This window comes from Juglans microcarpa x Juglans regia, chromosome 1D (genome assembly GCF_004785595.1).
Source record: "Juglans microcarpa x Juglans regia isolate MS1-56 chromosome 1D, Jm3101_v1.0, whole genome shotgun sequence".
In the NCBI taxonomy this organism is placed as follows: domain Eukaryota; kingdom Viridiplantae; phylum Streptophyta; class Magnoliopsida; order Fagales; family Juglandaceae; genus Juglans; species Juglans microcarpa x Juglans regia.
This window is the reverse complement of record NC_054594.1, coordinates 7,317,276-7,340,766: the sequence shown is the minus strand read 5'-3', so window position 1 is coordinate 7,340,766 and position 23,491 is coordinate 7,317,276. Positions and strand designations below refer to the sequence as shown.

The following is a 23,491-nucleotide window of genomic DNA, read 5'->3' as shown; positions in this document are numbered from 1 at the left end:
AAGAGTAAAAGCAGTGAGTCTGGAAAAAGGATGTCCCATGCAAAGATGCCAAAGATAGGAGAGGTCCGAACACCAATGTGAGCCTGAGGAGAGAGATTTGATGGAATAGTGGCCTTGTTCGCAACAGCAGGAAGGACATACAATCCATCTTCAACAGCTCCCTGAAGAAGAACAGCCCGGGAATGAGAATCCTTCACAAAGAAAGAGTTATGGTGAAATTCAAAAAATACCAGATTATCATGGCAAAATTGTAGAACAGAAAGAAGGTTATGACAGATTGCAGGAACATGAAGTAAGCTGTGTAAAAGAAAATCGCCAGAGGAAGTGTTGAGATGAGCCGAGCCTTGATGTTGGATAGGAAGAGAACTGCCATCTCCAATACTAACTGTGTCAAATCCCTGCCTTAACCAAGGTTTAGTTTAGAAAATTCAGAGGTGAAATGATGTGTGGCTGCCGTATCTGGAAACCAAGCCGAGGTAGGTGGTGAAGTAGCTGGTATCGTCGTGAAATTAGCAGCCAAGGAGGACGGGCCTGGAGGTTGATAGGAATAGTCAAACCGATGGTAGCAGGAATCAGCAGAATGGCCTGATTTGTGACAGACATGTTATGAGCTGCAAGATTGGTGCCAGAAAGGAGGGACTTAGTTTGATGAGAAAGACGAGATTCATGATTCAAGAGAAAGCTATATAGTTGGTAAAGGGAAAGAGGTTCTGGTCTGGTGGTGAGAGACGTGACAAGAGACTCATAGTCAGTCCCAAGTCCCGCCAAGAGATAGACAGAAAATTCTTGGTCAGTTAAGGGATGACCGGCAGCTCCAAGAGAGGAAGAGAGGTTTTTAGCCTTAGTAAAATACTCAGAGATTGACTCAGATCCCTTTCGAAGAGTAGCAAGTTAAAAACGGGTGTGCATAGCATAAGCAGTGGACTGAGCACTAAATAAATTTTCTATAGTGGTCCAGACATCACCCGAGGTCTTACAGTCCAAGACCTGCGATAGAACTGACTTAGATAAGGAGGAGTTTATAGTCGAGATGATCAACTGATCTTGCAGCATCCATTGGGAATGAGCAGGATTAATTTCGCCACTAATGGTGGGGGTGGGGGGGGGGGGAATAGGTAAGGATCCATCAACATGGCCAAAGAGTTGATGTCCCTTAAGAAATGGGACAGTTTGAGCTTTCCATAGAAGATAGTTTTCTATGGTAAGCTTGACTGTGACTAAATGAGAGGTAGAGGTGATGACGGAGGAGGAGGAGATGGTGGAGGGAGGGTTGGTTTTGTCAAAAGTTGCCATGGATTCAGACATGAGTCGGAATGGCTCTTGATACCATGTTGAATCAAGCAAAATAGAGAGAGACGATAACTGTTTGTATAAATGCCATAGAGAAAAGACAAGTATGTTTCTTATTGCGTGTCCTCTTATACAGACTATTTGCCTCTTATATAGGCATAATACAATAAAAAACTTTAGGCCTTTGGCCAATCATATTGTAACACCTAGCTACCAATCTGTTATGGATAGATTCTAGAATATTCCTCCTTGTACGTGCTGAATATTTCCATGTGTGCTGGACTACTAATGCTCAGCTGAGGGAGTGATGACTGAGGCCTTAATACACCATGACATTAAAAATATCTCTATAAATAGGACACACAACCACTACAACTTCTTCACACCAAACATAACTAAAGCCAAAGAGGAAATAAATATGAAGAACCAAGTTTGTTTTACAGGCTTTGCTCTCTTCTTCTTTCTCCTTCTCACCAAGTGGTCCGGAGTTGAAGCTCAAACTTGCAAGCCCAGTGGCATGATAAGGGGGAAAAAGACTCCACCAGGACAATGTAACCAAGAGAACGACTCTGTTGTTGCGTGCAAGGCAAGCCTTACAGTATTTATAAGTGTTCACCCCCCATGTCCAACCATACAAAGGCGACACTAACCATCAACAGCTTTCAGAAAGGAGGGGATGGTGGTGGACCATCAGAATGCGACAAGTATCACCCTGATGACACTCCTGTGGTAGCACTGTCAACAGGATGGTTCAATAATAAGTAGAGGTGTTTGAATTATATCACGATCTATGGCAATGGAATGAGCGTCAAGGCCAAGGTAGTTGACGAGTGTGATTCCACTATGGGTTCCGATGCCGACCATGATTACCAACCTCCATGTCCTAACAACATTATCGATGCCTCTAAAGCTGTTTGGAAGGCTCTGGGGGTGCCAGAAAGTGATTGGGGTGAACTAGACATTTATTGGTCTGATGCTTAGTTTCCATTATATTTAAGATATACTACACATGTGTGGAGGTTCATTGTGATTTATAGTTCGTACGTGTATTGTATTACTATGAATACAAATGCGTGTTTATTCTACTAGTTTTATTTTGCATTTCTGCGTTATTCCAGAGTATATGCTATTTACGACTTTTACAATTTCAGTGCACCGTGTTTGCAACTTGCTAGTACTTCATGAACCGAATGCTTAAGAAGTTTTTTTTTCTTTTCTTTTCTTTTTTTTTTTTTTTTTTTTTTTTTTTTTTTTTTTTTTTTTTTTTTTTTTGTGTAACTCTGAATGCCTAAGAAATTAAAACCCTGTTTGTATTCAGTACCTTGAAAGTTTTGCATCAAATACATCTATTATGTTGTATTGACATTAAGTGCTCGTGAGGATCTTGGATTTGGGATGTACAATAGGCCACAAGGCAAGTGAGATTTGCTACGAGTAATTTTCCACAAAAGAAAAATAACCATGCTAAAAACTAGTCTTCCAATCTCACCATAATAGTGGCCGATTCTGCTAAAATTGTCTATGAATCATCCTAAAATATATAGTCCCCTACTCTATTCTTTATCAATTTCTTGTTTGCCATGCTATGCACCATGCGTACATTGAAGTAATCCAGTTTTCTCGTAAGGCGATGGATTTTGTTATTTCTTTGTTTCATTGATGAACCAACTAACCCACATCTCTTTACTCGCAACAACCATGTATGTGTGGGCAAATTTAGAGAAATCCTGCTATGTCCTCGGTGTAAAGGACGTGCACTCCATATCCATAATAACTTGCAAATATAATTTTTCAAATACTACAAGATTCTACAAGTATGGCCAATGATGATAAAAAGCAATATAGCAGGTGGAAGTGCATACATAATAGTGTATTAACTTAAACATGAAAACCATATTTAACACTTACCATACATAATAGATTATTTCAAGTGCATTTCTAGTTACGTTCTCCATCACCATAAAACAACTACAATATATAACAGCAAGAGGACTTGCAAGCTTTTTTTTTTTAAAGGCAATCCATATGAAAGTAACTAAGCATCGGACCATATAATGTCTAGCCTGTGAAATTACTACTTCTCCCAAAAGCTTAAACTGATAGGAAGAAGTATATTTTTATTATTTATTTTATATATTAACACTCCCTCTCACGTGTGAGCCAGACTCTCCCTCAATGGGTGACCCAACACGTGAAATATTTAATTACATGGGGTAAAGTGTAGAGTCAGGGTTTGAACTCAGAACCTCGGCTCTGATACTATGTGAAATTACTACTTGTCCCAAAAGTTTAAGCTGATAGGAAGAGTTAGATTTTTATTATTTATTTTATATCTTAACATAGCTCACCCCAATTATCACGAGGCACACCCAAAGCTTCCCACACGGCCCTAGAGGCATCAACAATGTTGTTAGGACATGGAGGCTGATAATCATGGTCTGCATCACACCCTATAGTTGAATCACACTCGTCTACCACCACGGTTTGCACACTCCGCCCATTGGCTTTGATGGTGACGTTGTTAAGACATCTCCTCTTTTTGTTGAACCATCCGGTCGATAGCGCCACCACGGGTTTGTCGTTAGAGTGGAACTGATTAACACATTCTAATGGACCACCGCCATCTCCTCCCTCCTCAAAGCTGTTGAGGGTGAGAAAGGCTTTTGTGTGGCGAACTACTGGTGGTGAGCACTCGTAAGTGGTGTATATCTTGCCTTCAACACAACATTCTGAGTCATTCTCAGTATTGCATTGCCCAAGAGGGGGTTCCTTTCCCCTTATGCTGCCGCTTGGATTGCATTTCTTAGCTTTTACGCCCCCAACAGTTTGTTAATAGGAGAATTGAAAAAAAGGAGAAAGGATGCTTCTGAGCACAAGCTCTTCATTCTCACACTTTTTTTCTTGTGTTGAATGCTCATGCATAGATGAATTATGCGTAGGTACATATAATATAGATATCAAGAGAGAGAGAATTAAACGTAATTAATTGTGTGCTTCTTTTCTAGGATTTCCCTCGTGCGCTAGATGTTTTTCATTGGATGTTTGTGGTCTAAAAGCATCTTATACTGGCTGAGAATGATTGTATTTTTTTCTTTTTCTCCTGGCGGAGATTAGCATACCCGACTTTGTATTTTAAAGCGGACATATATGCACACATGACAGAGATTGATCTGCAGGTTGAATTATATATATAATAAAGTTGATATTATAACAATAAACTGAAAGTAAAAAGATTAGAAACTATAATTAAAAAAATGAAAAGCAAGGAGAAAAAATAAAATAAAATAAAGAAAAATTCTTCTCACTAATTATTCATTACTTTACACCTCATATCCTATAAAAATACCAACACACTTCATGAAAAAATTATAAATTAAAAATAAATAGTGACTGATTCATAATAAATCTCTAAAACAAGGATGATTAGTTGTTGAACGTGGCCATGTATATGTGGCCGGCCATCCATGATTAGTGCCACCTGAATTAGTTCGTACTGGTTGGCTCCATTTTTTTCTCAATCTTTTTCTCAAATGTATTTTAAATATTAGTGTTTCAATTTCTTCTAATTGGGCATTTTTATTTATAATTTTAAATTAATTTGATTTTCCAAAAGAATTTAGGTTATTAATTTTGGCTTTGATTTTAGTTTTATAAGTTTAAGTTTTTTCAAGGCTTTTAATATTGTAACATTTGTTGTTCACTTGGCATTTTGATTGACATCATTTTTTAGATTCTTAAAAGAATGGTAACAAATGAGTTTCATGTAAAGTAACTTTCATTAATTAAGGGAATTTCGATGAAGAAATTACGGACCTAGGATTTCTGCTTCTGCCGCAATGCAACGAGAGAGAGAACGAGAGACTAGAGAGAGAGAGAGAGAAGTGAGTGGGGGGGGGAGCAATCACACGGGGGCTCTTTTTAAAAAGACCTAGGTATAGGGTTTAAATCCGGTACCAAGGTCCTCGACCCGTACCCAGACCGTGTTGGTCCGGATTTTGCAATCCGGGTTCCGGATCCGTTTTTATCCGGGCTGGAACCCAAAATCGAAATCCTGTTTTGCAGGTTCCGAACCAGGCCGGGAACGAATGAACAGTGCTAGAAGAAATCATTTGATATCCCCCCCCCCCTCCCCCGGCGGCAGATCTCAAGGACTCATTTGAAAAAAAATCAAATCCTACAAGCCAGAATAGTACTTATCCCTCAAAATTATTTTTTGACGTTAGAAAACATACTTACAACCTTCCATATATAACAAATTTGCTTGGCGATGAAAAGTTGAGATTGTAGACAATAGACATGATCAAAAGCATGCATTAGTACTGGATCTGCATCTCAAGGGTACAGATTGACTGCCCGGCCACAAGATTGAGATGTTAGAGGCTGGCCAAAAGATACAAAAGTAGGGCTTCGTATATGGTTACGTACGTAATCAACACAGTTTTATAATATGGTTTTATATTTAATTTCAATCGTTGAGTCGAGTTTCGTTCTTTTCCAAGATGCATGTACATACCAAATCACCTTTCAAAGAAAAAGTACCATATATATATTTCCTCAAAAGATATGGCTACACACATGTCCCACCATGACATTAAAAATATCTCTGTAAAAAGCAGGGCCGACTCAATGGTAAGGCCATTTAGGCCATTACTTAAAGCCCCACCCTATGTAAGGCCTCCAGATTTTTTTTTTTGAAAAAAAAATAAAAATCATTTCATTAAATAAAATTTTAAATAATTGTTATAGTTTTCAATATGTGCAAGGCCCCATAATATTAAATTTAATATTTAATACAATGATTTTTTTTATAAGTAATACAATGGATTATTTATATTTTAAATAATTTTTTTAAGATCTTGCTAAATTGAGGGCACAAAATCTGTATTGAGACCTCATTTTAAGTTGTTGTTGTAAATATAAATTCATAAAAAATTAAATTTAAATATTTTAATTAAAATCTCATTTTATTGAAAAGTTTGAAAATATTTCATATAATAATTTATATTTTATTGTATTATAATTACGAATTATTCAGTTAAATTTCACCTTAGACCACAATTTATATTGAGTCGCCCCTGATAAATAGGACACACAACCACTACAACTTCTTCACACCGAACATAACTGAAGCCAGAGAGGAAAAAAATATGAAGAACCAAGTTTGTTTTACAAGCTTTGCCCTCTTCTTCTTTCTCCTTCTCACCAAGTGGTCCGGAGTTGAAGCTCAAACTTGCAAGCCCAGTGGCATAATAAGGGGGACAAAGCCTCCACCAGGACAACATAACCAAGAGAACGACTCTGGTTGTTACGTGCAAGGCAAGCCTTGTACTATTTATAAGTGTTCACCCCCCGTGTCTAGCCATACAAAGGCGACACTAACCAACAACAGCTTTCAAAAAGGTGGGGATGGTGGCGGACCTTCAGAATGCGACAACAAGTATCACCCTGATGACACTCCTATGGTAGCACTGTCAACAGGATGGTTCAATAATAAGCAAAGGTGTTCGAATTATATCACCATCTATGGCAATGGAAGGAGTGTCAAGGCCAAGGTAGTTTACGAGTGTGATTCCACTATGGGTTGTGATGCTGACCATGATTACCAACCTCCATGTCCTAACAACATTGTTGATGCCTCTAAAGCTGTTTGGATGGCTTTGGGAGTGCCACAAAGTGATTGGGGTGAATTAGACATTTATTGGTTTGATGTTTAGTTTCCATTGTATTTAAGATATACTACACCTGTGGGGAGGTTCATTCTGATTTATAGTTTGTACGTGTATGATATTACTATGAATACAAAGGCATGTTTATTCTGCTAGTACTTTTGTTTTGCATTTCTACGTTATTGCAGAGTATATGGTATACTATTTACAATTTTTACAATTTCATTGCACCATGTTTGCAACTTGCTAGTACTTCATGAACCGAATGAGTAAGAAGATTTTTTTTTTTTTTTTTTTTTTTGCTATAACTTTGAATGCCTACGAAATTAAAAACCTGTTTGTATTCAGCACCTTGAAAGTTTTGCATCAATTAATACATCTATTGTGTTGTATTGACATGAGGATCTTGGAGTCGGGATGTACAATAGCCCACAAGGAGAGTGAGATTAATTTGCTACGAGTAATTTTCCATGAAAGAAAAAATAACCATGCTAAAAACTAGTCTTCCAATCTCACCATAATAGTGGCCGATTCTTTTGTCTATGAATCAACCTAAAATATATAGTCCCCTACTCTATTCTTTATTGATTTCTTGTTTGCCATGCTATGCACCATGCATGCGCACATTGAAGTAATCCAGTTTTCTCGTAAGGCGATGGTTTTGTTATTTCTTTGTTCTATTGATGAACCAACTAAACCCACATATATATCTTTACTCGCAACAACCATGTATGGGTGGGCAAATTTAGAGAAATCCAGCTATGTCCTCAGTGTGAAGGACGTGCACTCCTATCCATACTAGCTTGTAAATATAATTTTTCAAATACTACAAGATTCTTCAAGCATGGCCAATGATGATAAAAAGCAATATAGCAGGTGGAAGTGCATACCTAGTAGTGTATTAACTTGAATATGAAAACTATATTTAACACTTACCATACATAATAGATTATTTCAAGTGCATTTCCAGTTCTCCATCACCATAAAACAACTACAATATATAACAGCAAGAGGACTTGAAAGTTTGTTATTTTAAAGGCAATCCATATGAAAGTAACTAAGCATCGGACCATATAATGTCTAGCCTGTGAAATTACCACTTGTCCCAAAAGCTTAAACTAATAGGAAGGGATAGATTTTTATTATTTATTATATATCTTAACAATCTCTCTCACGCGTGAGCCAGACTCTCCCTCAATAGGTAATCCAACACGTGGAATATTTAATTAAATGGGGTAGAGTGTAGAGTCAGGGTTTGAACTCAAGATCTCTACTATGATACCATGTGAAATTACCACTTGTCCCGAAAGGTTAAGCTGATAGGAAGAGTTAAATTTTTATTATTTATTTTATATCTTAACATAGCCCACCCCAATCATCACGAGGCACACCCAAAGCTTCCCACACGGCCTTAGAGGCATCAACAATGTTGTCAGGACATGGAGGCTGATAATCATGGTCTGCATCACACCCTATAGTTGAATCACACTCGTCTACCACCAAGGCTACCACACTCTGCCCATTGGTTCTAATGGTGACGTTGTTAAGACATCTCCTCTTTTTGTTGAACCATCCGGTCAATAGCGCCACCATGGGTTTGTCGTTAGAGTGGAACTGATCATCACATTCTGATGGGCCACCACCATCTCCTCCCTCCTCTAAGTTGTTGAGGGTGAGAAAGGCTTTTGTGTAGCAAACTACTGGTGGTGAGCACTCGTAAGTGGTGTATATCTTGCCTTCAAGACAACATTCTGAGTCATTCTCAGTATTGCATTGCCCAAGAGGCTAGGGCGTTCCTTTCCCCTTTATATGCTGCCGCTTGGATTGCATTTCTTAGCTTTTACGCCCCAGTAGTTTGTTAATAGGAGAATTGAAAAAAAGGAGAAAGGATGAAAGGATGCTTTTGAGCACAAGCTCTTCATTCTCACACTTTTTTTCTTGTGTTGAATGCTCATGCATAGATGAATTACGCGTAGGTACATACAATATAGATATCTAGAGAGAGAGAGAATTAAACGTAATTAATTGTGTGCTTCTTTTCTAGGATTTCCCTCGTGCGCTAGATGTTTTTCATTGGATGTTTGTGGTCTAAAAGCATCTTATACTGGCTGAGAATGATTGTATTTTTTTTCTTTTTCTCCTGGCGGAGATTAGCATACCCGACTTTGAATTTTAAAGCGCACATATATGCACACATGACAGAGATTGATCTGCAGGTTGAATTATATATATAATAAAGTTGATCCGGTATAGATGCAGAAAAGACACTCGTTAGAAGATACAAAGAGCAAGGCTAGTGTATATGTTGGCAAACTATAACAAGCCCTTTTGTATGCTTTATCAGTTTTGACTTGATTGTCTGGAGCAGCTGTTTCGTTGTCATGACACTGTTTACAGACCGATGGATATTCAAAGAAGAGCAATGATATCCATACCCCTCTTTTACATTTTTTCTACAAATTTTTAATAAAATAATATTTTTTTTAAATTTTAAATACATCAAATTTAAATCAAAATTTAAAAAATATTATTTTATTAGAAAGTTGTATAGAAATTGTAGAAGAGTAAAAAGGTTATCATTTCTCTTCAAATAACTGCTAATACTTGCTGAAAGATGAGGGCTACAAACATGTTTAATTAAGACATGCAAGAGTACTGTTATTATAGTAGAAACTTAGCTATAGTAGAAACTAGTTAAGTCCTTCAGAACTAGAGAAATCCTATATATATATATATATATATATATATATATATATATATATATATATAATAGCTATAGTAGAAACTTAGGGTACGTAGTAACTCTTCTCTGACTACTAGCTAGCAAAAATCACCTTCATGATCAAAGGCCTTCTCTAGGATTATGTAGCAGTTTATTTGCCAATTAGGAGTTGGCCGGGCAACTCCCTTTTTTCCAATTTTCCTTCCCTGTATTTTCTTTTTATAATTTTCTTACTATTTAATACGTAGGTTTGAGTATTTTGGGATGACTGTAGAGATCCCCAACCCGCATATTGTACCTTAAATTATTATAATCAAATTTAACACGTGCTTATCAAATTATTATAAAAACAACCCATAATAAAACTCAAAAAAAAAACAAAAAAAAAAAAAAGGGATACCTGCACTAGAGGTAGCAACTATATATTGGGCTATGACCTCTTGATAGGCCCCATGGTAGTCCAACTCAGACCACCCAAGACGGGCTGGGCCATCTGGAGCCAACCTGTGGGTGGCCCAAGCTGTGTAGTCCTAGTTTTTGAATATCTTTAACTTGGTGCATCAAAATGAAAACAAAAACATAATAAGTTTTATTATTTTTGCCTCATCAGTAATGCTAGATACAGTCGTGAAGTACGTCAGTATCTCGCAATAGTTTTGAAAATAGTGAAATTTACTATTAAAAAATTATTTTTTTTCATGTGGGTCTCTTATTTACTCACACACTCCACGACTGTAAATATCATTTCTCTCAAGGAAAACCCATCCAAACCCATTTAATAATTTTAATGTCAAATTAGAATAAAATGAAATGAAATTGAGTGATATATGGATCAGTCTTTTAAATTTCGTATCGTATCGGGATAGTGACCGATGCAGGAAATGTATATGTTTGGTACTGGGTCAAATATCAGCCGTACCGGTGTGTTTTGGTCAATACCGACCGGTTTTTGATGTGCCAGCTTCTTTCAGTGTACCAGCCGAAATTATTTTTTTTTTTGTAACTAATGTTAAAACTCTGACTTTTTCATAATTTTCAATCTAATTCTAACATCTTTTTTTTTTTTTTTATAAAGAGAAAAAGGTCTCATGTCCAAGAATGACTCCCTCCTAGTTTTATTAAACTCCCTCACTTAATAGCAGAAGAATACCGTGATAACATTCAAGACTTTTTGACCCCGCAACACAAAAGAACAAATCATAAATAACAATCAAAAACAAACTAACAACCATCCCAAAACTAAACTTCATTTCCTATTCCTCCGAACATAAGGGAAACCACCCCTATTCAATCTAATGATTCCTCTAATGAAAGAAGGGAGATCCGAAATTGAGGACCAAGACCCATTAACACCTTGAGCTCCTTTTTTAGCTAAACCATCCACTGCTGCATTAGTTTCTCTGAAAGAATGAGAAAAAGAGTAATTGAGGTCTACTAACCTCCATTTGAATTTCCTCTCAAAAATCCTCCATATACCAAATCCTACATCTCTTCATCCTAAGCCAATGAATAATAATCATAGAATCAAGTTCAATTTCTACATTTGTGTAACCCAAGCTGCAAATATGTCGAAGGCCATGTAATAATCCCATCAATTCTATATAATTATTTGAGTTATGGCCAGTAGAAACAACAAAACCACAAAGAAAATCCCCTTTTGAATCACGAATAACTCCCCCCACACCTGAGGGACCTGGATTACCCATAGAACTTCCTTTCACATTCAACTTTACCCATCCCTCCTTAGGACGATTCCACCGGACCATAGAAATGGCCAAGTTACTAGGCTTAATTGGCAAGTTAAGGCACCTTAAAACCTCTTCATCCCGTCTACTAAGACTCTTAGCTTCTTTCAATTTTATAGCTGCTCAGGAAAGCCAATTCTCACATTTGAAGACTATTTTCTTAAATTTTTTTAATCCCCTTTTCTCGAGAACTAAAAATCAAATCCCTACTTCCCTTTTGGTGATGAAGATGAGTAATTATTTTTTAAAAAAGTTGGATTGAGAACTTAAAAGTATTATTGAGTTTTATAAATATGTGTTTTAACTTTTAAAAACTTGCGTTGATGTTATTTTGAAATATAATTTATACATATATAATTAATTTATTATATATAGACTATCCCAAAACGTTATCCGAAACGGTACCAGTATCGAAATATTTTATTTCAGTGTCTTAACTGAAACAGCCACCAAAACGATATTCAAAACATTGATATGGATAATTATTCCTCATCATCAATTTTTTTTTTCTTATAACCAACATCTCATTCATTGAATCAAATAAGTCCTTACAACAAATTGTTTTGGTCAAACCAAACAGCTTAACTTTCAAATGAAGGACAAAAATCCCACCACATTTCAATATCACTAACATTCTAAGATACCTTGCCAATTGATGTGCAGTAGTATTCCCTAGTCTGTTTACATGCAAAACTTGAACGTCTTGAAAACAAGTCATCATTCTTCGAATATCTTGAAGTAGAAAATCAAAATCAGTAATATAATCAGTAAGATTATTCAAGCATTCACAAGAAGCAAACAATCTGTTTCAATCATTAACTTTGGAACACACCATTGGACACACAATTGCAATCCTCTAAGCATAGCAATAGCCTCAATAAATTCAGAAGACACTACCTCCCTTTCCACTTTACTGCAAGCAACCAAAACATCACCATTGTAATCTCGAAGAAGCACTCCTACCCCTGTTGTATGTTGTTCATAAAAGGTTGTACCATCAACATTCAACTTAAGGTAGCCTAGTAGAGAATCCCAAGATACAACTTTCTTAACGTGATTCTGTGATGCATCAAAAACTTGAAGTTATTTGAACTCTAACTTCAAAGATAAGAGTATTATTAACCACCATTTGTGTTCCAAGAAGGACCTGCTCATATATCAAATTGTTTCTTCTATACCAAAGCGCCCAAGCAATTGCAATAAAAGTAGCCAAGTCCTACTCTGACCCTCTTTCCCGAGCCATATTAGCCAAATCCCAAAAACTCAAGTCCTCATCGTCAATTTTGAGGAAAGGGAAATGTTATATTTCATCCCGGATTTTGGCATCTCCTAACTTTTGATCTATTGTATTTTAAATGGTTTTATTTATTATTTATAATGATTGGTGTACAAGATTGATTTAAGTTACTTTGGCAATGTTAATTAGATGTTATCCATTTTGCTGAAAAACATGCAACAAATGATCCATTTGTGATGGATGACTATGATGATTTGGTGCATTGTTCAGTCAAAGGCGTGAATTGAGACGGAGATCGACGATCTTTGCTCCTTTCATCGGCACCTCCTGAAAACAAGTTTCGTTTTTTAATCCCAAAATAAACAATTAATATGCTCACAGTCTCTCTGCGTGTTTTCTATTGTTTGAATGTTTGCTTTATCGCATTGCACTTTAACTACTCAGTGAATTTCCTCACAAAGATCGTATAGAGACATATCATGGTTCGGTTACTTGAGTTCTTCTCCATGTTTCATTGAAATTTCAGGTGTTAGTTTTACGTGAAGCCCAAGCCATTGTTCTTGGCCGAAGGAAGTAGTTTCATCCTTCAGGATGTTCTACGTGCTGCATAGGTCGAAGGCATTGCTTGGTCGGAAGAACAGACGTTCTTTTCTTTCTCTCTTTCTTTCTTCCTCCTCCCTCTCCCTTTTACCCTGCCTTGAAAATGGAGCCTCTTATGGACCCATGGATGAACTTTAGGCATAGGGGCTGAAGTTAGTCCTGGAAAAAATAAGCCATATTCCTATCCTCTTAACCAGATGGATCGCTGGCTTATTTCTCCACTGTACTTGCAGGAATGAAAGGGCGAATACTACACTTTTCAAGAATCAAGTCATCTACGCAGAATAAATTTACTCGTAAGTTTTCCCAGTCAGAAAAAGTCTCCTTCAGTCCTGATCAGGAAGCTGAAAAGACTAGGCCTTTTGGTTAAAATGTGCGGGATTACATCAGCTAAAGATGCTGCAATGGCTGCAGAAGCTGGTGCTGATTTTATTGGGATGATTATTTGGCCCAATTCAAAACGTTCTGTTTCACTTTCGGAAGCGGAGGAAATTTCAAAAGTTGCAAGGGAATATGGGGCAGAGCCTGTTGGATGGAGTATTTGTGGATGATGATGCAGACACGATTTTAAGAGCTTCTGATGCATCGAACCTTGAACTTGTGCAGGTACATATTTGCCTAATCCTCATTACCTTTCATAGAGAATAACGAGATAGTTAGTATGGCATTGATTTGAGGTGATGCAGCTTCATGGAAATGATTCTCGAGAGGATTTTCCGGATATATTGCAAGAGAAGCGACTAATATATGTTCTACATGCAAATGAAGATGGAAACCTTCTAAACCAAATTTCTGATGAAGAATGCTCTCTAGTTGATTGGATTCTTGTGGATAGTGCAAAGGGTGGCAGGTACAAAATATTTTCTCTTTAGCTGGTTTGATTATTATGTTTCATATGTTTGCTTTTGCATTGATAGATGGGTGCTGGTTATCATCTTGTGGCATAGGTGTAGACAACTGAATCACATCACGCAACCATTTTCTCCATAAATCATGCTTTTTGATACTATTCTGTAACGGACCAAAAGATATACATGTTTTGAGAACTGGCTACTTTGATGCTGAAAATTGGGACACCTTTTGCATAGATGGTATGCAGTCCTCAGGGTTAACCTGACTAGAAACAAAAGCTTGCCTGGGGTGTATAATCATATAAATCTTCTTCTTAAATCGAATAGCTACTATCACCTGCCAGCCAAAGAGATCCTTGTGCTCTGTTCTGACCTCTACTTACTTCATGTCTACTTCTCAGCAAGTTAAAATAGGCAAATGAATTTAAGATTTTTCTTTCTGTGCAAAATTATAATATAAACCTGGTTTGGTTTGCTTGATTGTGACAAATGCCTGAAGTGGTAAAGGTTTCAATTGAAGCAACGAGTTGGGCTTCAGAGTTCGTATTACGTGGATTAAACACAAACATAAGTGGAAGGAAGATCTGTATGTATGTATGCATCACCCCAGAAACCGTTGTCAACTCATCATTTTTGGAACATTTTTATGGTACTAGTCGAGTTACACCAACCCTACTAGATTACATGACATTAGTGCTCAAGAACTTGTTACAATGAGTAAATGACAATCCGCAATGTCATTTTTTCTAGCAAAATCCGTGCTATACAATAGCCAAAAAGTAAAAGAGTAATGTTATATACAGTCGTAGAATGTGTAAGCGTCTCGCAATCGCTTTGTAAAAGAGTAAAATCTATTATTAAAAAATTAAATTTTTTTATGTGAATCTAATATTTATTCATTTTTTTTTAAAAGATTGCACGACACTTACGCACTCCACGACTGCAAATATCATTTCTCAAATAAAAAAGGTGGCTTCATTGAATAAGAACCAAGTTAATCCTCTCATTCAGACATTTTACTCCATATCTGCTAAATATTCAGCTATTTTATTTTGGAGAAGCCATCAAAGTATTGCCACGATGTGTCTGAAATTTAAAGAGTTCCAGTCAAGGTCCCCAAAATAGCGGCACGACAACTAACGCCCCTTTGTCGTTCAAAAGAAGATCAAGAAAGACAATTTTTTTTTTTTTTTTTTTTTTTTTTTTTTTTTTTTTTTGTTTCGAGAAAATTTGGAGAAAACGCAACATGTATTTTGTCCGGTTAGACCCAAGTAATGCACATATATCACATGGATGATCATGTGAATTATCAATTTAAAAACCAATGAAAACATGATCCATAGAAATTGCTTGCGCCCAAAAAGTATAACCTTAAGACTTAAGCAAACCCCCAAATCTCTAGGAATTTAATCTAAAAAGACATTCAGACCAAGAATTTATTCAAACTCAGAAATAAACATAAGTTTATACAAAACTACAATGTATATTATAGCTTGCATTCATTTGTATCAACTTACATGACAGGAAAACATAAGCAACAGAAACTAGAGATGGACAAAACATTTACAATCACTGCAAAACACATCCAAAACACTTTCGCGCTGAAAGGAGAATATTTTGATACAAAACGAGCCTACAACATGATATCTGTCCTGGCTGGCAGCCGGCGGAAGAAATTAAGTGGTGCTCCCGGGGTCCTACGCCGAAACCTGGGGTGTCTCATGAAGTAAAACCCGGCCAGAAGAACAATCACCTGGAAAGGTGTCACATACAATACAATGGCAGACACAAAACAGAAGATCACAAATATAATGGTGGCACGAGTATCCCGCCAGCTTAGGAGTGCCTGAACTCGCTCTAGCTGGGAAGCCACATCCCCCACAACATTCTGAATTTTCCCAGCCACAACCCTTAACCGATCATATCTTACTCGAACTATGTCAGGAGCCCGTTGTGTTGGAAATGTATCGAATTCTTCATCAAGCTCATCAGGGAGTGCTGAATCCGCATAAGAGATTCTTGTATTCATATGAGGAGGAGTTTTTGGGCGGAACCTCAAATTCCAAAATCCTATCACGACCAAGTACAGAAAAACTGTTGGTAGAATCAGCTCTGGAAAACACACGAGCATGACAAAGAGAACATGTACTAGTACTGCTGTTATCGGGTTCTTCCACATGCATACATCCCCAAACCACTTTCCAACCGCCAGTAATCCAGAGAAAACCGACATCACCCGGAAAAAGTTTGCCTTGCTACGCCTCATGCTCCAAAGATGAGAGTGTGCATCAGACATGTACTCAACTACCTCCCTCCTAAGCGGGGGTTCTGCTCGACCAAGCCTTGCTGCCACTATGCTTACAGCCTGGTGACGCAACCAATCCTGCTGCATCACATTCAGAGGCCTTATGTAGTGCATCTTCGGCAGAACAGGTCGAGAGTATATCATCATCATGTTCATCAGTGATGTGCACGAGAACCGTATTGCCAGATGTAATTCACCCATTTTTTTGACACCGGAAGGGTGCAGGACTAGCAATGGATAAGAGTGGGTGTAAACTCGGCCAGTCTCAAGAGTAGAAATTCGAATACGGACTTTGCCAACTTTTAAGTCTTTGTTATCATTTGAACCACCAACGTGGCTGTCATCAAAAACCCCGACTGTAATAACCGTAGCTGGATCGTAAACCTCCCAAGTGTACTGTTCATTGTACTTTGGACTCAAGCTGTTCATTATTGTTCGAGTTCGAACCCATTTGTGCCCATACTTTGCTACACAATACGTGTCTGCTGTACCTTTCTCTCCCCTTGTTTTGATTGGGTGGAGCCCATCAGCATTCAGAATGCCGAGTTCCAAGACACCAATTGAAGGCTTCCAGAGCTGCTTTGCTGTAGGACGGAGGTCACTACTGTAGTGAGTAGGCTCATCAAGCACATGGTAACCTCCATCGAGACATACACTGAGATGTAGTTTACTAGAGAACTTGTCTTTCTTTCCCTGATCCCCATCCATGGCAGCTGACATGGACTTCTCAATGTTGACCCACCGGCTTCGGATGATTCGATCATCAGCACGCCTCTCAACTATACTTAAAGGTATAACAACCTTCCCAATGGTCTCCTCTTTGGTGGGACTAACTCGATCTTCAACTGAAAGGACCAGAAGTTCTTCAAAAGGCTCAGAAGCAACAAGCAAGAACTCCTCCTTCCAGACTGCATTAAGACTTCGCACTTGAGTTGGTTTTGTCTTTAACTGCTGGTTACCAATCTGGACCTTAACATATGCATCTGGAAAACGAGACTTATCAGATACAACCAAGTCTTGTGCCTCAATTATATTAACACGAACATACCATAATCTGGGTGAATGGTAAACTTTTGAGCGGGTATGTGAGGAGATAGTTGAAGAGCTATCATTGGGAGTATATGTATCCGAGTGCCAAGCATCAGGAAAAGCCTCATCAGCTTGTGTGCCATACCAGACAGCAAGCATTAGCTCTCCTTTCACCCTCTCCCCTTTCTTGTCTTCAAGCCTATACCATTCTGGAGCCAAAGGACTATCAGGTGGAACCCGTGTAGGCACTTCACGGAGATCAAACCGCAGAAGCCCAACAAAGTCATCTTTTAGTGTATCCTTATCCTTTACTACAACTTCCAGAAAAGTTGACTGTACATTGTCCTTTGCAAAGGCAAACACCTCATTCCACTCAGGGTTTTGTTTTTTCTCAAAGTACTTTGTAGTTCCTTTGAAGTTCCCAACTTTTACTTCAACATAAGGGTCAAGGCTACCAGTCACATCTTTTGAAGGAAGATCACGAGCTTTCACAACACGTACAAAAAGGTACCGCATCTGTTCAACAAGATCATATGTGCTAACTGGCCTGTCTCCAGGTATCACTCGACCATGAACAATTCGTCCCCCTCCAAGGTGAGGACTCGTCTCTCTAACTGTATAATCAGCTGATTGCGGTGATGAACCCGAATACATCTGAAAAACTTTTGGGGCCTGTGGTTCAGATTTCATCTCTTGCATCCCATAGTTTACAGTTGACTGGGTTGCCATCGAGGGAATGTTATGCTGCAGTGGTTGTGCAGGATTGGCATTAGGAAGGTGGTGGAATGTTTGTCTTGACCGGGACTTTTCATTAGAGAAAAGGTTTGGGAGAAATTTTTGAACCTGTTCTACTGGTTCTTGACTTTGGATTGAATCTGAGCCTGTATGCAGAGAGGACTCCATTGCAGGGAGTGGATTTGAGGATTTTATAGAAGGATCATCGGTGACAAAGACTTTCAGACCAAGCTCCCCTTTTACGCGTGATAAAAAACCACGCTTTTCAAGAGGGTAGTGCAAAACAACAGCATCAGAATATGGCACAAATGATGTCCCAGTGAGACGAACCTTACCAAGGAAGGATTTTGAGTTGTTGGCTTTATTAAGGTTATAGATACAGGCATCAAGGGTGAGGTTAGATAGGATGTTTGGGTCAGAGACATTGAAGTAAAACTGTTCGTTCCAAACAGGATTCAGGTCTTTTTCTTTAGTAGCAGTACGGAATCTTTGTCCATCAAAGTGGAGTTCCACAAAAGTATCAGATGAGCCCTGCCCATCTTTGGCCATAAGGTCATGAGCACTCACAACTTCAACCCCTAGTTTGAGATTACTCATGATATGTATGTTTAGAACTGGCAAGAGATAAGTGAAAATTATATAAGAAGCTATTCGCCGGACTTGTCAGTAGGGCACCTGAAAGGCAGGAACAAATAGTCAGCATTGAAGAATATTAACCAAGAAAATAGAGAAGAATAATTAAACAATTCACACATGGACTTGAGAAACTGAAACACTCGAACCAGTTGAAAGTTGAAACACACAAAACAGAAAATGCAAAAAAGAACAACTTATATTGGATCTAGTCCGCTGTACTTTTGCATCTGTATGCCCAAATTCAAGTCAATATCTTACAATAACCTGCACTTTCAATGTTACCTAATATGAAGCAAGAATGCACGAGACACTTAGCTTTATAGAGAAAGAGAGAGAATACAATATCAGTTTGGAGATATTTAATCACAGCAACCATCAAAATGCAATCCAACTATACTCAATTGATTCCATTCTTGACAATCTAGAGTCAACAGGTTAATCCTTTCTGTCTGTCATTCCTCAAGCATATTTTAGTTTAGACATAAGCCATTAGGTCTTCCAAAACTATCTCAAGCCCCTTTGATAAATTAATACTTATCTAAAAAACACAAGGTGATGAGAAGAAGTAAATTTAATCATTAAATCAATCTAAAAGACCCCCTCTCCCCCCCCCCCCCCCATAAAAAAAAATGGGTCCACATTTACTCTTAATGAACAGAATCAGATGCATAGAACTTTCGAACTTGAACTTGTGGTCTAGAAAGAAGATAGAAAGACTAATATCATGGTAAATTATCATTTACGCTAAAAACCTAGGCTGATGGAAAACACTAAAGTCAATTATCAAATCAATCTAACATGCAGTCTCTTTTGACTGATTCCCCAATTATCTACCCATGACACAGTGCATCGAGCTTAAAGTAGAGATAATAACTCCTACAAAGATAATAGTAAGTCGGGGCTCCTTGACAAAGATATTAACTTCTATCACTAAATTATGCACCACAGCCCCCGTTAATTGGTTTAATTGAAATAAGTTTCAGGTCATCATATTTTAATCTTTTATTAAAAATCAGACACCATGTTTTTTTTAATTATCTCGTATATCTCAGTAAGCAAAACAATAATAGATATATCATGAAACTCCTACGAAAAGCAAGAAAGAATCAATAAAAATGGGACAATAACCCTAAATTTTCATTGGCTTCCAAACAAAAGATAAAGAGGAAAAGAAAATTGATGCATCTTTTCAGCAGCAGATTCTCATAGAAAAGCTACATCGCTTTTTAGCTTTCTAATGAAACTAAGAATTACAATAGAACAGATAAACGAAAAGAAAAGAGGAAGGAACAAATAGCGAAAAGTCCTTGACTTTTTGAAATAAGAATCACACCAGAAAATTCCTGAGCCGTTTCAGTGACCATTGACCGTAAAAGAGGGCATAATATACGGAATCTTCAAAAAGAAATTATCAGATTTTTAATCGGGACAGAACACAAAAACAGAAACAAAAAACAAAAAATCCGAGTCTCTCTAATTAATCCGATCCTCCAAAAATTTCTAGAAAACTAGAAAAAATAATTTTCTGCAAAAATAAACTTTTTCCCCAGAACAAAGAGATAAAACAGACAAGTTTTCCACCCAGTTACTCTAAAAGTTTCGGGAAATACTTAAAATCCAGATTCTAAAGTAAACTTGTGCAAAAATAGTTATCCCCCAAAACAAAATTTCTGAAATTTTCCCACTGGGTCAAAGAACCATTTAGCTTCAAATACCTCATACACCATCAAACAAGAACACCCTCAAGCAGTAAAAATCATTTACAGCTGATTAAACCCAAATACAACAACAAAAAACCACAATAATCAAAACTCAGAAAGAAGAACAAGATCCGACGCACCTTGTTTCAAAGCCACAGAGTACTTGAGATCAGGAGCCGAGTAATTAAAAAAAAAACAAAGAACCTGTTTTGGTGAGCTCAGAGACAGACTTTGATAAACTTATAAACGAAGGAGAAGAAGAAAAACAGATGGAAAGCCCAGGTTTGGTTCTGGGATGGTTCCAAAAGGCGTAAGAGAGTCCTAGAAAACGAGTAAAACAGGTTTATATTATTGAACGGAGAAGAGAGAATCAACAAAGAAAGAAGAGGGGGTAAAACTAAGGAGGCTCTTGAGAATCGCGTGTGGATTATTTGTCCCTACTCCTTTGTACTTTTCTGTTGGCATGCCATATGCTTCAAAAGATAATGGCCAATGGGAATGTACGTATTGCGGTATTGGGTAGAACGCAAAGACTCTCTGCATGAGTCAAGCACGCTGACGTGACATCTCTACGTCCTGACGGTTATTAAATTCATCTTAATTTATTTTAATTTATTATTATAATTTTTTTAAATTTTAAAATAATAATAATATTTTATAATTTCAATTCAATTTCAACTAACCACGCAACTTTAAAATTTTCTGTTGAATTTTTTTCTCTCCTTTTGAGGCTGGAGATACGAGAATCTTATCCCCTACGCTCAGACAACACGATTATTAGGACATAGATTGATAACGAAAGGTTGCCTGATTTTTTTTAAAAAACAAAATTAATGATATATTATTTATATTGTATTTGTTGAAAGTGGAGAGATGGAATAAGAAACTATTTGGACAAAAATTGTTTAAAATGTGTTTATTTTAGCTTATATAAAAATTATTCTAATTTTTATCTTTTTATTATAAAGATCGAGACAGATGATGAGATGTAAAGTAAAGTTTGGAGACATGAGAATTTCTTTAGAACAGATCAGAAAGTGTTTATATTTGGAATATATAAAAAAATAATTATAAAAAATTTGTGAAAAGCTTCCCAAGCCAAGTATATCCATGTTAAGTTGCTAGCCTAGTGGCTGTCTTTTACTTAATTATTAATGTCTGAACCATGTGCTAATAGGTTGGAATCCAACAATAAATATTCTCTTTTTCTGTAATAAATAATTCTTTTCATCAGTAACTATTTACTTCCTTATACTCTACATTTCATATCTTATAAAAAAACATCACATACTCTATGGGAAAAAAATTTATCAGGTTTAGAGTATGGATGTGAATAGTAGCTGATGTATAACAAAATTATTTTACAATTGATCACGAGTTTGTCTTCTATGATTCAATATAAAAATAGGATTTTGATTTTAAATACAGTAATACTATATACAGTTATAAATTATGTAGTCTCAGCATACTCTATTTGGAAAAAAATGGAAGCACTTTAAAAAAGAAAAAGATAAAGATCATAAATTTATCTACTTTTTTTAAAGAGAGTATGCAGAGAATATACACTTCAGGATTATATATATCATTTCTATTTTAAATATATATATATATATATTAATCAGGGGCAAGAAATTATAAAAATATCTAAGTTTTCAAGTCTGGAGAAAAATTATTAAAAATGTTAATACACTCGCACCCCTCTAATGAAAATCTTGAGAATTATTTCTAAATAGGCGTTTTTTTTTTAATAATTTCTGATCCATCTTTCACACTAATTGGAGAAATAAAGTTTTATGTGGAAAAAAATTAAGTTTTTTTACCATTAAATATGAAATCAGGAGAAGTTACCCACCACCAATACGGGTGTTCATCGGGATCCGAATATAACCGGACCAAGATCCGGATGCTAAAATACTGGTGGATAATCGCCCGGATTAATCTGGATTTAATCCGGACGGATAATCGGATTAAAAATTCGGTTTTAATCCGGGTTATAACTGGATAAATCCGGTTTTTATTTTTTATTTTTTATTTTTAAAACTTAAAAAAATGATTCATAACACTTGTTTTTTTTAAAAAAAAAAATCTGATATGCTTAAATTGCCCAAATTGTTTTAAAAAAATAATTTAAACACTTTATAAAAGATTTTGATAAAAAAATCAATTAAAAAACAAAATAAATAAAAATACAAAATAAATAATATTGTTATTACATCACAATGCAAAATATAAATTTACAAAAAAATAAAATAAATAATAATACATCACAACGAATTAAACTAAAACATAAATTTATAAAAAACAAAAGAAATAACAATACATCACAACTAATTAAACTATTTCTTGGTGGCACCACATAGATGAATATACAAATGAAGCTGCTTGCAAAATGAATCCAGATAAAAAAAACTCAATAAATCAGTAATATTCAAGAAAGTCACAGGAGTTTTTACCTGCTTTATGACTTGCTCTACAATGATATTCTTCTCAGGGTAGCTGGTGATTGAAGTTTTGTTGAGGTGTTGAGTACCTTCCTCACAATTCTCACCTGAATTCCATTGTCCTCCCCTATTCATTTCAAATGAAACACTACTCAGCTACTCAGCCACTGGCATGAAGAGACTTGAAAAGAAAAAGTATTATTAAATAACTTCCCCAAATGATCTATCTATGTGCCTTCAGCAATGTACAAATTATGAGAATATATATTTCTTTGCTCTCAATTTTGATCTTCTAGCATTGTATGGTGTTACTGTTAAATAAGAACTGGTTAGATATATAGGAGTAGTGTAAGTATTAGAATGCCAATCTTCTCTCTTTTCTTCCTCTTTTTTTTTTTTTTTTTCCTAGTCCATTCAATTCATATTCTCTTTGATCTGGTGATACTTTCATTTTATAGGAAAAAAATATTTAAGAGTTTCAATCTGAGTTTTAAGATCATAAAGTATAAAAAAGACAGAAATAAGAAGTAAAAC

The 23,491-nt window shown here is 36.4% G+C and overlaps 3 protein-coding genes and 3 pseudogenes across 4 annotated transcripts; 3 read left to right on the top strand and 3 right to left on the bottom strand.

The window, feature by feature from the left end:
- Window positions 1-1,708: 1,708 nt before the first annotated feature.
- On the top strand, window positions 1,709-2,271 carry LOC121240001 (annotated as a pseudogene).
- A 1,054-nt stretch (window positions 2,272-3,325) lies between these two features.
- On the bottom strand, window positions 3,326-4,175 carry LOC121240019 (kiwellin-1-like). Its single transcript, XM_041137456.1, is given in 3 exon segments — window positions 3,326-3,353; window positions 3,635-4,104; window positions 4,107-4,175. Coding segments are annotated over 3 exon segments (567 nt in total).
- A 2,262-nt stretch (window positions 4,176-6,437) lies between these two features.
- On the top strand, window positions 6,438-7,004 carry LOC121239995 (kiwellin-1-like). Its single transcript, XM_041137421.1, has one exon. The coding sequence runs from the start codon at window positions 6,438-6,440 to the stop codon at window positions 7,002-7,004; it is 567 nt and encodes a 188-aa protein (XP_040993355.1).
- A 1,009-nt stretch (window positions 7,005-8,013) lies between these two features.
- Window positions 8,014-8,878, bottom strand: LOC121240011 (annotated as a pseudogene).
- A 4,267-nt stretch (window positions 8,879-13,145) lies between these two features.
- Window positions 13,146-14,217, top strand: LOC121240026 (annotated as a pseudogene).
- A 1,344-nt stretch (window positions 14,218-15,561) lies between these two features.
- LOC121239979 (FT-interacting protein 3-like) lies at window positions 15,562-20,909 on the bottom strand. 2 transcript variants are annotated; one of them, XM_041137411.1, is made up of 3 exons: window positions 20,657-20,909; window positions 20,150-20,211; window positions 15,562-18,855 (listed from the first exon to the last, which is right to left on the bottom strand). In XM_041137411.1, exon 3 carries the CDS (start codon window positions 18,775-18,777, stop codon window positions 15,745-15,747), a length of 3,033 nt encoding a protein of 1,010 aa, XP_040993345.1. In that variant the 5' UTR covers window positions 18,778-18,855; window positions 20,150-20,211; window positions 20,657-20,909; the 3' UTR covers window positions 15,562-15,744. The 2 variants fall into 2 exon arrangements, with proteins under 2 accessions (XP_040993345.1, XP_040993337.1); XM_041137403.1 differs by lacking the exon at window positions 20,150-20,211.
- Window positions 20,910-23,491: the final 2,582 nt, after the last annotated feature.